The sequence below is a fragment of the Anas acuta genome, chromosome 1 (assembly GCF_963932015.1).
Source record: "Anas acuta chromosome 1, bAnaAcu1.1, whole genome shotgun sequence".
Classification (NCBI taxonomy): domain Eukaryota; kingdom Metazoa; phylum Chordata; class Aves; order Anseriformes; family Anatidae; genus Anas; species Anas acuta.
The window spans coordinates 18,636,829-18,653,439 of NC_088979.1; the positions used below are offsets into that span (position 1 = coordinate 18,636,829).

The 16,611-nt window shown below is 43.3% G+C and overlaps 1 protein-coding gene across 1 annotated transcript; it reads right to left on the minus strand.

Annotated features, from left to right (window-relative positions):
• Positions 1–459: 459 nt before the first annotated feature.
• On the minus strand, positions 460–14,565 carry GJA3 (gap junction protein alpha 3). The gene is made up of 2 exons (XM_068671024.1): positions 14,236–14,565; positions 460–8,067 (listed from the first exon to the last, which is right to left on the minus strand). The coding sequence occupies exon 2, from the start codon at positions 8,048–8,050 to the stop codon at positions 6,515–6,517; it is 1,536 nt and encodes a 511-aa protein (XP_068527125.1). The 5' UTR covers positions 8,051–8,067; positions 14,236–14,565; the 3' UTR covers positions 460–6,514.
• Positions 14,566–16,611: the final 2,046 nt, after the last annotated feature.

Genomic DNA, 16,611 nt, shown 5'->3' on the forward strand with positions numbered 1-16,611 from the left:
AAGAGTCTTGCTAGACAAACCAGCTAGAGGCATAATAGAAGTGAAAGTCATTGGGGAAAAGATGGGAGTCACTACTAACACCATAGCAGCATGGGATAAATGTGTGTGTCAAAATAAGAGCCAAGTGTAAGCGTGTGTCTGGCAGAAGGCAGAGGAAGACCTCCTGCTGATTTCAAGGCAGCCAGCTTTTCACCCACTTGCCAGTGCGGGTCCTGACCAGCCGTGTCTTCTGGACTGTGAGCTTCCTTTGAAGGCACGGGGAGCTCTGCATGGAGGTGGGTTTCAAACATCCAGATCTCTGACAGCTGCAAGTCAGCAAGCACGCCACATGAAGAAGGGAAGCAGCAAGGTAAGTAAATAAAAGGAGAGAGCTAACTGACCTAGCTTAACTGTTCAGTCATCCCAGTATTTTAAGACCATCTACACAGCCATGAAAATTTAATCTAGAAGAGACAATACTGTGGTACAAAAAGTTTATTTAGTCAAGATTTTGTAAACATTTGAGGTAAATTAACATTTACATCAACTTGTTCCTTACAGAGTTTAATACACAAGGCACTTCTTTGAAGACAGCACTTTTTAACCGTTTACTGCTTTTATGGTTATTACAAGTCCCTGATGGCCCAGAAAACTTGTTATGTTTGTTGTCAGGTTCTGTCATGTAAAAGACAAACACCCAGTAAGCAACAAGAAAGCTCTGAGTAAGCTTTCTAATGCTTTACAACCCTTTAATTGTGAGAAACAGCGTCAATGGGAACAGGAATATATTCTCCATCTTAAAGTACGGTCACATTTCTTGCATAACTCTTCAAGGACTAAAACTTCTGGAATTTGATTGGCATTTTACAATGAACTTAAAATGCAAATTTACAATTTCTTTTCCACATCAGTGTTTTTTGCTTATGCAAATAGTCCCATTACCTTTAATGATCTTATTTGCAAGAGTAAAAATAACTTGGATGAAATTGCATTTGCAGGCTCAGAACCATATTGTTGGCTGGAAAACAAAACATTTACCTTTTTCGAAAATCTTCTACGGGTAACAGTGCAGTGTTTCTCCACGAGTAGTTTGTTTGGGATTTAAAAGCAGGCTGTAAATTTAGCTCTTAAAAGACATATGCCACAGCTAGTTTTTGTCATTAAACCTCTACACACACAAGAAGGCGTATCAATAATAATGAACTTAATTCAATAATAATGAATTTACTCGGTAATAATTAAGTTTATGGTGAAAAGCATCTTTTTCCATAGTGTGCTCCCTATATATCCAGCTCCCATCATTTAAATATACAGAGAAACTGATGCTATAGGTCAGTGATCAGGTTTCCTTTTCTTTAATGGTACTGCCTTATGTCTGAAGAGTTCCTGTGTTAGAGTAAGACATTTCTGACATTTCGCTTTTAGGTTTAAGATTTTGGCAGAGTCATTTTTTTACTTCTCATACAAATGTAAACTTGGAAAACAATTTCATCCAAATGTGCAATCTGAAATCAAAAACTGAATGTAAACTTCAGAAAATCAAAAATTACAAGAGCACACTTTTCACAAGAAAAATCAAAGTAAATGAAACAAAAACAACTGGGAAAAAAAAAAAGCCAGCCTGTTCTAATCCATGGTGTTAGTGTATGTATTAAAAATAAATAAATAAAATGAGCTGGGGGGCTCAATGCTCTGCTTTTGCAGACAACCTTTTGCAGACTGTTATCACTCACACGAACTCAGTGGAATGCAACAATTCGCATCGGCAGAGGGGGTGGTCCCATGAATCACCGAAAAAGGACCCAAGTATTCATCTGAGTTTTAAAGCTTGCCTTAATTATTTTACCGATCCTACACTTATGTATTCATACCAGAAAATAATCTCAAGAGCTGCAAAATGTCAGACATTTAATTAGCTCCAAGTGCCTTTGTAAGTGACAAATACACTGAGCCAAATCAATCCCTGGTACCACTTTGCACACAACTGGCTTCCAAATTACACCAGAGAAGAACACAGCTCATCTGCTTCATCAGTGGATACTACCTACTGTCAAGAATTTAGGATTTTTCAATGCCAGCATGGACCAACAGATTCAAGGAGCACTTATTTTATCTATAAAAAACCAAGAGATTGATTTTCATAGGCAAAATATACCACTTTTATAAAGGGAAGGGTCTAGCAGGCTGTTTTCATTTAATCAAAATAGAAAGGGAAGAAATGTGTGGTTTTAAATCATCTGTACTTGGTTTTCTTTTCTATTAACTGACAGCTGCGCTAATTAAAAAAGCTCAGTGACAGAAAACAGATCAACGTGCCCATGGCCAAGAAACTATGTATTTATGTGCGATATGGATATATTTTTACTACATCTGTGTAAAACTATTATGAAGAATGTAATGTTGCCATCAGTGATTTGGAAAATGTGTTTCATAGAATCCCTGTGGTTGGAAGGGACCTCTGGAAGTCATCTAGTCCAACCCCCTTGCTCAAAGCAAGGTCAACTAGTAACAGGGAGATGACTTACTGCGAAAAGAGTAGCACATCATACACCTGGTAGCCTGTTCAAAGAATATCTCTTTTTTTGTTGTTTTGTTTTGTTTCTTTCTTTTTCTCTTCTTCGTAGTTTACCTTAGATTATTATTTTTTTTACTTTAGTTAAGGCAATCTTCCCACATTCTATTAAAAGAGAAAAAAAAAAAAAGAGTTGTTTTGTTTAGTTGATTGATCAGGCATGATTCTGTGCCTCTTCTGCAATAACTGGCTTCAGGTTAGGGGTGTGAATACAATCTTTCAGGACTGTGGCTTGAATGGCCATGTGAGCAGACTAAATCAAAGTGCTATTTTCTACCAGCCCCCTCTTCGGAATTAACTAATGTATAAGAGTAAACAACTTGAAAATTAACAGCTATTTTTGCCAACAGACTCTGTTCTGCAAGTTAGTTGGTGTTTGTACAGTTTTTCCAGAATTACGGAAGATAGAAAACTAATCTTTTTTAATACCAAAACAGGGCAAATACCTTTGATCACTGAAACACTCACCTTTTGATACATTAACTAACACCTATGTACTGAAAATATCTTATTAGACACTAAATAATTTCTATCTGTAATTCTTACTCAGGAAAAAAGTGAAAAGGATTAGGCCTCATCATAATTTTTCCATTAGTTCCAATTAAGATCTGTAGACTTATTGTAACACTGTGCATTAGGACAAATCCGGAGTTTGGTCTTTATGCTTTACTCACATATGTTGAATTCAGCGATAATTCATGAATAAAGCTTAATTATTCAAAATCTGCCAATGGGATTTTTTTCCAACAGATCCCAAATGTGACACAGGAACTAAAAGGAGTGGTAAGCACAAAAGGGGATTTCAGCCAAAACAGTTACCTGGGCTTAAACGAAGAAAAAATTACTGGACTCCAAATGAAATTGTAGGCAACCAAGAAGCTTGACACTGTAGAGTTATTTGGTGGAACTTAAACAAGGTGATCCTAAAAGCACAACCTGTGAGTTGTAGCTTTGCTTTCTCAGACTAGTATTGCCTTTATGTGGGGGCTGCCCTGTCAGATTTCTCTTAGGGACTGCAAAAGACTTGCATTTCTCCCCCTGAACCTTACAGAACAGAAAGAAAAAAAGAAAAAAAAAAAAAAAGGAAAAAAAAATCTTTTACAGCTTTCTGGCAGTAGTTACTCTGCCTGAAAATACCATATATTCCACAACAGCACCCAAACTCTGCAGGCCTAACCACACACATTAATTCAAACGGGCAGACTAGGTATCAGTGGATCCTAAGTTAAAACTCTCTCTCTTAATTCTTTATATACAATATGGATGCAGTCCTGCAAGGGACACTCGCTACGGGCTGCAGTAAGTTACAGACTGCAAGATGCAGGGCTCCATCAAACAAAAAGTCAGGTTTGCTCTCAGGCCTCGATATAAAAAAGCACATATTCCAGGTGGTCTGGGTTACAGAAACACACTCCGGAGAGACTTTGGCTTCATTCTTCAGAAGCATAAAGAAAAGGAAAATACAGCCCGTGGGTTCTGGTGTACTACAACACGGAGATGCATTCTTGCAGCAATTGAATTATTTGGCATTTACCAAAACTTAAAAACTGCTACTACAGCTGCTAATAAGGCTAAAATTTGTGAGAGCTAAATTCTGCCTTTGTTTACATCTAGGCAACTGCATCACCTCTACGTTCAGCACAGTTGCAGGGATCCAACACAGAGCAGGATTTAGCTTTTAGCTTTCTTGCAGAAAGGCGTTTTATGGCTTATAACACAGAAAACTCACAAGAGCATGCCCGAAGCTGAACACCTAATAGTAGGAATCTTTATTGTACTGCTGTACTGACTTTTAATGCAGTGTCTGCCCCAAGATGAGTGGCAGCAGAAAGGCTTCTCACCCACTTGACTAGAAGCAGGTCAAGAAGTCACAGGACAGCACACCCAAGGGTTGCAGAACAGCGCCTCTGACCACGAGAAACTCTGTCTATTCAAAAGGAGTAAAAAAAAATCTTTCATTTTGAGTGGTGGGAACATATTTTAATTGTTGAATAAAATCAACACATCGAGGAAAACATTTAACAGCAGAGTAACTGGCAACTGTAAGTGTTTGCTACAGGGTGACCCTGCTTGCCCGAGGAAGGGCGGCACTGCCAGGCCAAATACTCTGACCACGCGAGGGGCTATCCCAGTGTGTTTGACTGCTCTGCTCCAGTTACAGTGCTTCCAGTAGACAGCAGCCATAGGACCGACTCTGAGCTTCAATTCCTTTGGATTTTGCTTAGAACAGAAGTTGGGCCTAATCCTGTGTTGCTTTGTACCCAAACTCTCACCAGCCTCATCAGGCACGCAAAATTCCAACTGATTTCTGCGAGAGCGCTTGTTACAAAGGAAAGGAGGACTAAGTCAGTGAAAAGGAAAGCTGCACCTTAGAAAAAAGTACCCAGCAGTTTCCTCCATCCATTTTTAAGGGAAATGCGCAATTTTCAAAAGCAGGATTTTAATGTCTTTATCTAAGGCCCCAAATCTACGCTCCTTCTGGCTCCCAAAACTCCGTGTGAATTTTAGTTTTGATTGAATAAGGCCTGCAAGATCCATCCCCAAATCTTGCTCCTTGGTAAAATGAATGGATATTCTGCAAGTGACTTCAGTGGGATCAAAACAGACCCTTTAGCCACTAGCATGTTGCCCAGATATTTTAGCCACCTTTTCTGCAATACAATGTTGTCTAAATCTGTTTTTAGGGACTTGTCAGACACTACAGATTGCTGTTAAAGGACAGGGTAGATCATAACAGGAAATAATGTTGCTTTGGGACTTTCACCATTAGTTAAGTTTCTTTCCCCTTACATTTTCTTGTAAGATCAAAAATCAAACTAAAATGAGTAAGTACACATCCAAGTAAGTTTAAACCTACAGATCAAAATTACTCTAAAAATGTTTAAATACTTAAAAATATGCACTCAAGTTTACTTCTAAAAAGCTTTTTTCCAACAAACTTAAACTGGTATCTAATAGTCTAAAATGCAGAGCTGTACTTTATCCTACTGTTTGTCCACGGGCAACGTATGGGGCCACAATGTCTTGAAATCATAATCCTTGCTTTCTGAAGAGAAATTGTTCTGTGTAATCATTTCTGAGGTGTGTGGTTTACATTCCTGTCCTCTTCTAAGCATGTCAGAAGCCATCTAAAATTATAATCAAACATGCTGAAATGTGTTTGTGGGCTTAAAAAAAAAAAGGTGTGATCATGGTCGGCAAACACTGGATAGAAGGTCAAACCGAACACTTCCTAACAGGTCAAGAGTGAAAAAAAAATAAATTAAAAAAAAAAAAAAAAGGAGAAAGATGAACTTCAAAATGATAAAATCTATTACAGGGGTTACCTAAACTTTGCCCAGCCAAGAGGATCACACTGGCAACTTGCCATGAGCACAAAGGCTTCATTAAGCTGTGTTATACGGAAGAGACTGCCGTCGCCTTGGTCTTTAACATGGCAAGTTGTTCCATAGAGGTGACGGGTGCCAACAGGCAATATGCCATCCTGGGGTTTGCCATCGGGCTCTATTAGGATTTAAGAGGAAGAAAATAAGTCATGGTGTCTGCTCACGAACAGCTTGTGTGAAAAGGCTGGAAGGCAAGGGCGTGAAGGAGATGATGGGCAGGCACATGGGCGCTAAGGGTATCAATGTTCTCAAATCAAAGTCAGCCTCGGGGCACAAGACCAGCTCCCATCGCCGCCTGCTACCTGTGCGGGCCTCCACTACGGCTGCCCTTGGGAGATCCGCCACGGGCATTAAAGAGAGCGGGGTTGGTCCCCTGGCGCTTCGGCCACCCCTGACCTATCAGAAAATGTTGCTATTTTTCCCCACTACAACTCAACAGAGTGCAAAAAAAACAGCAAGCGTCAAAGTGTGAAACCCAAGCCTTTACCCCGCCCGCGCCGGGCCTGGCCCCCATGGGGGCAGCTCCCCTGCCCGCTCTGCCTCCAGCCACCGGCCCCGCTGTGCTGAGGCCACCGCGCTACACGGCCAGGTCGTCTGACCTGGCTCTGCTGCTGCTCGACTTACTGGCCCTGCTCAAGCGCCGCGTGTCGACCAGCAGCGGTGGCTCGTGCATCTCCACCGTGGTGCAGGCGGCCGAGACGGGCCGCTCCTCCGCCAGCTCCTCCTCGCCCTCCACGTCCCACTTGGTGCCGCTCGCCCCACTCAGGCTGGTGCTGCTGCCGCTGCTGGCCGCTGCCACGGGGGGCCCGGTGGAGGGTGGGAGAAGCTGCTCCAGTGGCTCTTCTTGCTCGGGGAGGGGACGCCGGACGCTGCTGGGGGTGGAGGAGCCCGGCGAGCTGGAGGGAGCCTTCCCCTGCTGCTCGGCTGCCATGTTGACCCAGTTCTGCTCGGCTGCCAGTGCGTGGTTTTTGCTGTTGAAGTAGTTGACGACGGCCGGTGTAGGCGTGGGGATGGGCGTCGGGATGGTGACGGGAGTGGAGACGGGTGTGGGGGTGACGGCACGGTGCCTCTCCTCGGGAACTGGTGGAGCCACAGGGTAGCTTGCCACCGAGGCCGTGTTGGATGGGGGCCGCGCTCTGGGAGCAGCCGCGGCGTAGTACGGTGCCATGGTCACCGGGGCCAGCAGCGGCGTGACAGCACGGGTGTCCGGCAGAACGGGAGGGGGTGCGGTGGTCGTCACCACCACGGGTGGTGCCGGCGGTGGCAGGGACACAGGTTTGGTCTCCCCTGTGACCATGACCGGTGTCAGCGTTGTGATCGGCATCTCCAGGCTGTACTGGCTCGTCATGCCCTGCTTGAGCTTCTTCCACCCCAGGTGATATATCTCAAGCATGTTGAGCAGCAGGGAGACAGAGGCCACCACCAACATGAAGATGATGAAGATGGTCTTCTCGGTGGGCCGTGAGATGAAGCAGTCCACGGTGTGTGGGCAAGGCGGGCGGCTGCACTGGTAGACTGGCTTTAGTTCAAAGCCATATAGGAAGTACTGGCCCACAATGAAGCCCACCTCAAAGAGTGTCTTGAAAATGATGTTGAAGACGTAGGTACGGAGCAGGGCGCCCCCCATACGGATTCTACCGCGCTCGTCACGGATTGGGAGCTTCTCCTTCCCCCTTTTGGCAGGAGGATCCTTGGAGTTATTGCTGCCTCCACCACCACTGCCAGACATCGCTGCTCCTGGGTAGTTGCTGTCCTTGACGCTTCCCTTCTTTTTCAGTTCCTCTTCTTTCTCTTTCCTCTTCTCCTCCATGCGTACAATGTGCAGCACATGGCCCAGGTAGATGAGGGTTGGAGTGGAGACAAAAATGATCTGCAGCACCCAGAAGCGGATGTGAGAGATGGGGAAGGCTTTGTCATAGCACACATTTTCGCAACCAGGTTGCTGAGTGTTGCACGTAAAGTCTGACTGCTCGTCTCCCCAGACCTCCTCAGCAGCGGCCCCCAGCACCAGTATCCTGAAGATAAACAGCACCGTCAGCCAAACCTTGCCAATAACCGTGGAGTGCTCCTGCGCGTTCTCCAACAGCCTCCCCAGAAAGCTCCAGTCACCCATCGTTCCAGATTTCTAACCTACAATAAGAGCAAGCAGAGCAAGTTAAAGCATCTCATCATTACAAACCCTGCGTCCCAGGCAGCCAGGGGTCTGGGAGAGCACAGGATGCTCTCACCAGCCACTGCAGGTGTGTCTACACACAATGGCAGGCAAGGCACACTCAGAACTAGAATTTCTGCTACATTTAAATATTTGAACAATGCCATTTCTCTGTTTCTTCCACCTGAGATGCCTCTAGCTGTTCTTGCCTATTTTTAGAAAGGAACAGATGGAAATTAGTTCATTTAATTAGAATATTCTTACTCGTAAAGTGACTGCACTTGTATCACAGTGTGATACAAAGTTTGGCTAACAATCTCTTTTTGTTATCAGGATTTATTTGTTATAGCATTCAGGGGACAAGTAATGTCTCATGTCTCTGCTATTTTAACCCTATACAAACAGATGATTATTCAAAAACTATCAAAGTACAGCTTAATTCTATGAGCACACCATCAACACTGATGTCCTCCAAGCTTACTCGGGTTTGAGTCTGTTTATTTCTGGAAAGAGAATTATTGGAATATCTAAAAATATTGGGGGAAATGACAAATTATGAGAGGAACGGTGGAAAGGTTTCTATACTGTTTTCCCTAATGTCCTTCCACTTGTGGTTAATGTACTGCAAAGTCAATAAAATTATTTCTAAAAAAAAAAACACCACAGCTCAGGGCACTTCAGCAATTGTGCACAGAGAAATAAAACGACATTTTCTTACTTCTGTGAGAACCTGGCATATATTTTCAGTGGCTTCCAATAATTCATATATGATGGGCTTCCCATGTTCAGTTCTAGGCAGTGACACAATTCTGATTTGGAAAGGCTTAAAGATTTTATTTTAGTTTAGTTTAATTTAATTAGATTCCTTGTCAGCTGTCTTCAACTGAGAAACAAGCTATAATTTGCTAGCATCGCTTCTGTTATCCCTGGCTTGTTTTCAGTTGGAACATGCTGGAATACACAAAGTATATATATAAGAAGTACATTTCATTCTCCTAACAAACACGCTTCTACCTTTTAGATGTCAACCTTCAACTGAAAACAAACCACAAAACTTTACTTTCATCTGTCTTCAATATTTTCAGGAATAATTAATTGTAATTACAAATCAGATGCAACAATTAACATGCAAGAAAAATCACTATAAAAAACTCATCCTGCTATCCTTCCTTTAAAAATTTCAGCTTACTTTTGTTGGTATAACTGAATTACACTTTGCAATTTTTAGCTTTATACTTATCTTTTTTGTCTAAGTACCTGCAAAAAGAGTTCATCATTACATGTAGGAAATTACCAGTGAGAAAACTATTTTTGGTATTTAATTTATTGTGATTTCCAGCAACAGTGTTGCTGAATTTCAAGAGGAAGCATTTCCAAAGTCAGTACTGAACTTCTTTGAAGCTCTCAGTTAAGGTAGTTATTTTGTTAATTTTCTATATTGTTCTTTTTGTATAACTTGATTTTACTACAAGGAACTGAGGTACCTGTAATTGCAGAGCAGTATTCTTCCACGCAAAAAGCAACATTTTTGGAAATCCTGGAATGCTAATACACTTTATCTTCAGAAAGTTAATTCAGCATAAACTTCCCTAACAATAGATCTTTGATATCCTACAAAAACACATTGCCTTTAATGTTATAGAATTCCTTTTCCAGCACAGCATGATAAACTGTAAACTATGGTATTAATATACTGATTCTGAAACGCTGATTTTGTGCAGGAATGCTTCTGGTCTTAAAACAATTTCTAATCTTTCTTCTTTTGGAAATACATTCAAGGTGTTTCTAAAGAATGTATTTTTCTCCCTCAAAATATTAACCCATGGCTGCATAAACTTTGTTAGGATATTCTATTTCTTTAACACTAATTTAGTATCTTTATATGATTTTTATTTTTTATCCTCAATCAGTTTATCAGTTTATTTCTATCTTAATGTTGTTCAGCAATTTTCTTATTTTGACTGCAAAAGTTGTTGTGTAGCAACAGCAAAAGGAATAATGTGATATTGGATGGATTAAGGAAATTTAGCATAATACCAAATTCAGCACTTCATTTGTCTCCTATCCTTTGCATTATTCTGTGTCTATCGTTTGTCTCGCTCTTTGTTTTCTGCCCAGATAAACAAAGAGGAAGGTTTAAGTAATAAGTAGTCAAAATTAAGTTTTGTTCTTTTGTTACTAATATCTGTAATAGAAAGCTTCTGGGTGGGGAAAAGTTAGCATGCCAAATTTTCTCTATCTTCAAAAATGTGGTCCATTTTCAGCACTGTCCCCCTTGCTTCCATTAGGCTAGGTACCGCAAACTGTTCTTGACAGACAGATACTGCTTGCTGTTGTTCCCCCAAATGAAGTCAACCTGCCATCCTAAAAAATTATAAACCCTGCAGTGTAAGGTGAACAGACAGCAATTGTCGTTTTTTTAATATTGACACATCAATAAGTAATGTTCACTACAATTAAAGTAGGATTTTTTGTGCTTTTTGGAAGAATTATCTACTGACTAGTGGAAGAACAAAAATAATAAGTTGTAAAAAGCAAAGGAATCAAATTTATTCTCAGTCTTTCTCCATCCACTAATACTACTGAAGATGTTTTTTTCCCTTTTTGCTACAGGCCAGCAATGCCCAGTCTGAGATAATTCAGGACACCAAAGGTATGACACAATGATGCACTTCTCAAAGGATACACTTAAAAGGGATTCTAATTGCTTACATTAATAAAAGATTTATATCAAAGTCTGAAAATCCATGCAGTACACAGAGAAAAAGTCCTTAAGAAGGGAGCGGATACTTCCTAGCATCTAAACTGCACGGAGGTGAAAACCTCAGTGTTCATCTTGGTACCAACTGCAGCAATCATTGCCTTCACCACAGATCTGTATCACCTATACCAAAATATGGGAAGGACACAATTTCCAAAGACAGTGCGAAGATACTTAGCTCCAATGGCTAGAGGGTTTGAAGAAATCCAGGTCCTTTATCTCCCTTCATCATTAACAGATACTTCAGTGAGTAATTTGTAAAGCCAATGTAACGCATCCGAAAATAACACCAACCATTTTAAAGGGGTGTTTTGATATAAATAATGATTAAATGACATCAGACTAAATCCAAGAGCTCACAGACCTCACGGAATATTTGAGTAGTCACCATTGAGTTCAACAACAAAATACCTACATTTAATTTTAAACAGACACTACTCAGTATTTCAGCTGAGAACATTTCCAAGCTTGCTTTTGTAGTATTAAACTTTAGCTGTACAGTGCTGCTTCCAGCACTGTTGATCACAATTTCAAATACAAAGACAGGAAATTGCCTAGTCTCATATATGGTTTGTGAAGGGAGACGTTCTTTCTTCTGTGATTGGAAAAAACACAGTTTAAAAAAATGAAACATCTTTATCTGTATTTAATGAAATTATTGGGGAAATACTTGCAAAAGAACGACAGAGAATCTGTCTCAGAAAGCAACTTGATTTAATAGTACGAAAAGCTAGGATTTCATGCACCTTGGGTTTGTGTCATAAGAACTGGGAGCTGTATATTGTTTGTGTCACTTAAAAAAAATCATTCTGCTGAGACAGAAACTGAAAAATAGTCTATTCATAAAAAATGGCATGGAATTATCTTTAAAAATCAATGTTTTGCCATTGGTTACCAAGTTTAATACAAGTACAAACAGGCTTTGTGGATGTTGCATTTGTTTGTGTGTGTGACAAAGAGAATGATCAAGACAGAGAATAAATTTTAAAAGCCATGATGTCAAATATACCCCTCTACAGGAGAGAAATAATTCTCATCTGGCATTTATAACTTGCCAGTTACTACTTCTCGTTGTGTTTCTGACCCTGTCACAAAAGACGTTTATCACTGTCAAGTGTATGAAATATGATAGTTTATTTATAATTCTACTCATACATGTATGTTTATATAGGCATATATATGTACATAAATACACACAAATAATTACACAGCTAGGCTGCATATACTACCAGATTATGACAGCTGGTGTGTTTATGATTTTGTAATATTGGTATATCTAAAAAAAGTCCTTTAGTAATTATTTGAGACCTAACAAGTCTCTGTCAGAATATGAATTCAGCCCTCATTTTCTTTCATTTATTGTGGTAGTCCATAACTTGGAATTTGGGTTTTCATCTTCAAAATTATCTAGGCTTTACAAACCAGTATGAGAAAAAAAAATGCTGTTAAAAGAGAACACAACTTGCCATACTTCCTTGTTTTTACACTAAAAGATCAAGTAACTATGTATCATTTTTTTATCTCTGGCAATTCATATCCAACGAAAGTAGTAGTCACTCTGCACAAAGTTTGCAGTAGGCTGTGTCATTCCAGACAAACTGGAAGATCTGGAGGGACAGAATGAGCTACTATAATTCCCAGTGAAAATCTAATGGTATCTGGTCACGTACATATATGATACACAACAGCTGAAGTTTCATAATTTGTTTTATAAACTTATTTTGAATGAGGGCTTGAAAGATATCTTTCTTATGCTCACAGTGCAACAGTTTCAGAGGCTTCTATTATCACTTTCATTACATTTTAAACACTTGTGAGAAAAGAATCGCCTGTCTTAAACCCACTGCTACACTGGAGCCCTTTCCTTAAATTCTAGGCAAAACCTCTTGACTTCAGTGAAAGTTTGTCCTGAGTAAAGCAAAAGTGCAAGGAGCCCAGGAGGAGAGCTACGCTCCACCTGCTACACTCCTCTGTTCCCCGGCATAGCAAACCTTTGCTCAGATTCACCGCTCAGAGGAAAAAAGATAGGAACAGAACCTTTTCTTCCCCAGCATACTGAAATGCCATCTAAGAGCTCTACTTTGGAATTAAAAGATGGTGACTTACCAATAAAACAGTCTGAAAGGTGAGAAGAGTGTGAAGCTACGGAAGAGTGGGCACTACGGAATAGCCGTCGAGCGTGAGGGGGACAGTCCCTACATCCCGAGTGAGTGAAGCATGAATGAGACAGATCTGTCAGGTGTCCACATACGAGCAGCCACACGGATCTAAAAACTGCACAGTAAGGAGCGTCCCACCCCCTGCCCCAGATGTACAGAGGAAAGATGAGCTTTTCTGGCAGTTCAAAGATTCAAGACCCTTTTTCACTGCAGAGAAGCAGGCACCCAGAGGACAGGTTGAGGTATGATGGGACTTCAGGCACGTTACAGGAACTGCAAGGCAGACAGTGCCAGATAGCCTGTTCAAACTTCTTCAAGTGCATTTTTGTCTTATGGAAACTAATTACTTTTTTTCTAGTTTAATTCTGAAGTGTTCTGGTGGGATTTTCCCTTTTCCCAAGTTCCCTTAAAGGGAAACTCTAGTTGCTCTGGCTATACAGTTCAATTCCTTCTTCACATCTACATCAGGCTCTTACATAACTAACACGCACTCAGGATTCCTAATAACACCCCAGGCTTATGTGATTTCTTCAGCAAGGCAGGGATGAACCCAAAATACCTCTGATACTCTTTTTGCCTATGGGGGAAAAAAAAATGACACAACTTTCCTTCCTGCTAACACGGGCCAACTTTTGCCTAATCGAGCTATAAATATCTTCTGAAGAGTTTTAAAGAGCATTTACGCATTTAAAATACCTTGCGTCCCTTTAGAGTCCCAAGTGAACAAGTGAGCAACTGGCATGATTTTGGTTAATTCTCAGGCCACAGGTGTGACCGGAGTGAGGCAAAAGCCTGGTCTCTGTGTGGCCCATACAGGTGAAACCCTTGATCGGCCAGGTAAATCAGAGCTGAGCACATGAACTGCCAGAAGCATCTTGGGTTATGTATGTTAACTTTGTCATTCTGTGTGGTACAAGGGTCGAAGTAAGTCTGTCTCCGCGGTACATTTTGGATTTCATTGCTCTCCTGGTGTAAAACTGGCTTGCAACGCACACTGATGCTCAAAAGTTAGCAGGAACCCTTAGGGAAGAAACAACATCCCCTACACACACACCCTTGCTCGGCAACAGCTGTGACAATCCCTGACACACACAGAAATCCGGCTTCCCCCTCTCCCCTGCGTTTCCCGCGGTATTTTGTGAGCTCTGGACACTTCCCCCCGTTACCAGTCCCCAGCCGGCTCCCTCGGCGGCTCAGCCCGGGACCCCCCCCTCCGCCCTACTTACGCGAGGCTGTTTTAATCAGCCAAAGCCCAACTCCTTCGGGGGAGCCCGGACAGCGTCCGATCATTGCTCGTTTAAGCGGGGGGCACAGTAACCCCCCAAATTTTAGCTCGGGCTGTGGAAGAAAGCAGGGGGGGCGCCGCTCCCTACCTGCTGCCTGGCCGTGCCCTCAGCCGCCCGCCCGCGGCGGAGCCCCCGCGGCAGCAGCGGGTCCCCGTCCCTCCCTCTTCCCCCTCCCCTCGCCCGCCTCCCTCCCCAGCCTGGCTCCGGAGGTCCCGTCCTCGTCCCGGGGCCGCTCCGTGGCTGTGGCCGGTACAGCGATGCCGCCGGCGGCCACGGCTCCTGGGCAGAGGTGGAAGCGGGCAGGGCGCCGGGGCGTGAGGGGGAGCGACCGCCGCCATGTCGCGGGGCGCAGCAGCGCCTCACGGTGGTGTACCGCAGCCCGCCCGCAATGCTGCGTTAGGTATATCCGAAATAAAAGTTATTCACACAAAAGGAGTTTGTTTTGTTTCCCTCAGACCAAGTCCGAACCCGTAGATGGAGGCTCAGGGAGCAAAGTGCCTCCCGCTGTAAGCGCAGAGCAGGTTTGAGACCACCTGATGGAACCAAACACACACAAGTCTATGGGACCTGATGCCGTGCATCCCGTGGTCCTGAGGGAACTGGCTGATGGAGCTGCCAAGCCTCTCTCCATCGTGTCTGAAATGTCCTGGCAGTCAGGCAAAGTCCATGGTGACTGGGAAAAGGAAAACAGCACTTCCATTGTTGAAAAGGGTAGAAAAGAGGACCTGGGAAACTACAGACAGGTGAGCCTCGCCTCTGTGCCTGGGAAGATCATGGAAAAGATCCTCCTGGAAGCAATGTCGAGGCACATGCAGGACAAGGAGGTGATCTGGGACAGCCAGCATGGCTTCACCAAGGGCAAATCGCGCCTGACCAACCTGGTGGCCTTCTGTGATGGAGTGACTGCATCGGTTGACGAGGGAAGACCTACCAATGTCATCTACCTGGGCTTCTGTAACGCCTACAACATGGTCCCACATGATATCCTGATCTCCAAATTGGAGATGTATGGATTTGATGGGTGGACCATTCTGTGGATAAGGAGTTGGACTGAAGGTTGTACACAAAGACCAAAGGTGGTCAATAGCTCTATGTCCAAGTGGAGGCTGGTGATGAGTGGTGTCCCACAGGGGTCTGTCCTGGGACTGGCACTGTTTAATATCTTTGTCTATGACATAGACACTGGGATTGAGTGCATCCTCAGCAAGTTTTCAGATGACACCAAACTGAGTGGTGCAGTTGATACCAAACAAGGAAGGGATGCCATCCAAAGGGACCTGGGCAAGCTTGAGAGTTGGGCCCACATGAACCTAATGAGGTTCAACAAGTCCAAGCACAAGGTGCTGCACCTGGGTCAGGGCAATCCTGAACACGAGTAAGACTGGGAGAAGAACTCACTGAGAGCAGCCCTGCAGAGAAGGACCTGGGGGTTCTGGTGGACAAAAGGCCTAACAGGAGCCAGCAGTGTGTGTCTGCAGCCCAGAAGGCCAACTGCGTCCTGGCTGCATCAACAGAGGGGTGGCAGCAGGTGGAGGGAGGGGATTGTGCCCCTCTGCTCTGCCCTAGTGAGTCCCCACCTGGAGTGCTGCGTCCAGGGCTGGGGCCCCCAGCACCAGAAGGATGTGGGGATGTTACAGCAAGTCCAGAGGAGAGCCATGAAATGATCAAGGGGCTGGAGCACCTGTCCTACAAAGAAAGGCTGAGAGAGCTGGGGCTGTTCAGCCTAAAGAAGAGGAGGCTCTGAGAGGACCTCATTGCATGTTTTCATTACTTAAGGGGGACTTATAAAAAGATGGAGAATGACTCTTTGCTCAGTCAGATAATGTCAGGACAAGGGGAGTGGTTTTAAAATAAAAGAGGGCAGATTTATATTAGAACTTAGGAGGAAACTCTTCACGCAGAGGGTGGTGAGGCACTGGAACAGGTTGCCCAGATAGTCTGTGGATGCCCCATCCACATCCCTGGAGGTGTTCAAGACTGAGTTAGATGTAGCCCAGAGCAACCTAGTGGGTGGTGTCCCTGCCTATGACAGTGGGGTTGGAGTTAGATGATCTTTAAGGTCCCTTCCAACCCAAACCATTCATGATTGTATGATGAAGTAAGCCTTCCCACTGCCTGCATGTCCTGTATGAAGAGCTCACAGCCCTACAAGCTGGGGTGCTTTGCAGGCAGCGGTTATGGTCCCGTGTCAGGCCAGATCCTTTCACTGACAGAACGGAAGCAGCATTGCATCAGCTCCTTGCAGTATTTCAAGAGGCTCCTCAAGTTCTACAAATGGCAAGGCTGGGTCTTCAGGGTTTGAGAGCTTATACCTGT

Bases quoted from the DNA above. Each gene is read 5' to 3' on its own strand.
- GJA3 (XM_068671024.1), bottom strand. From the start codon at position 8,050: ATGGGTGACTGGAGCTTTCTGGGGAGGCTGTTGGAGAACGCGCAGGAG.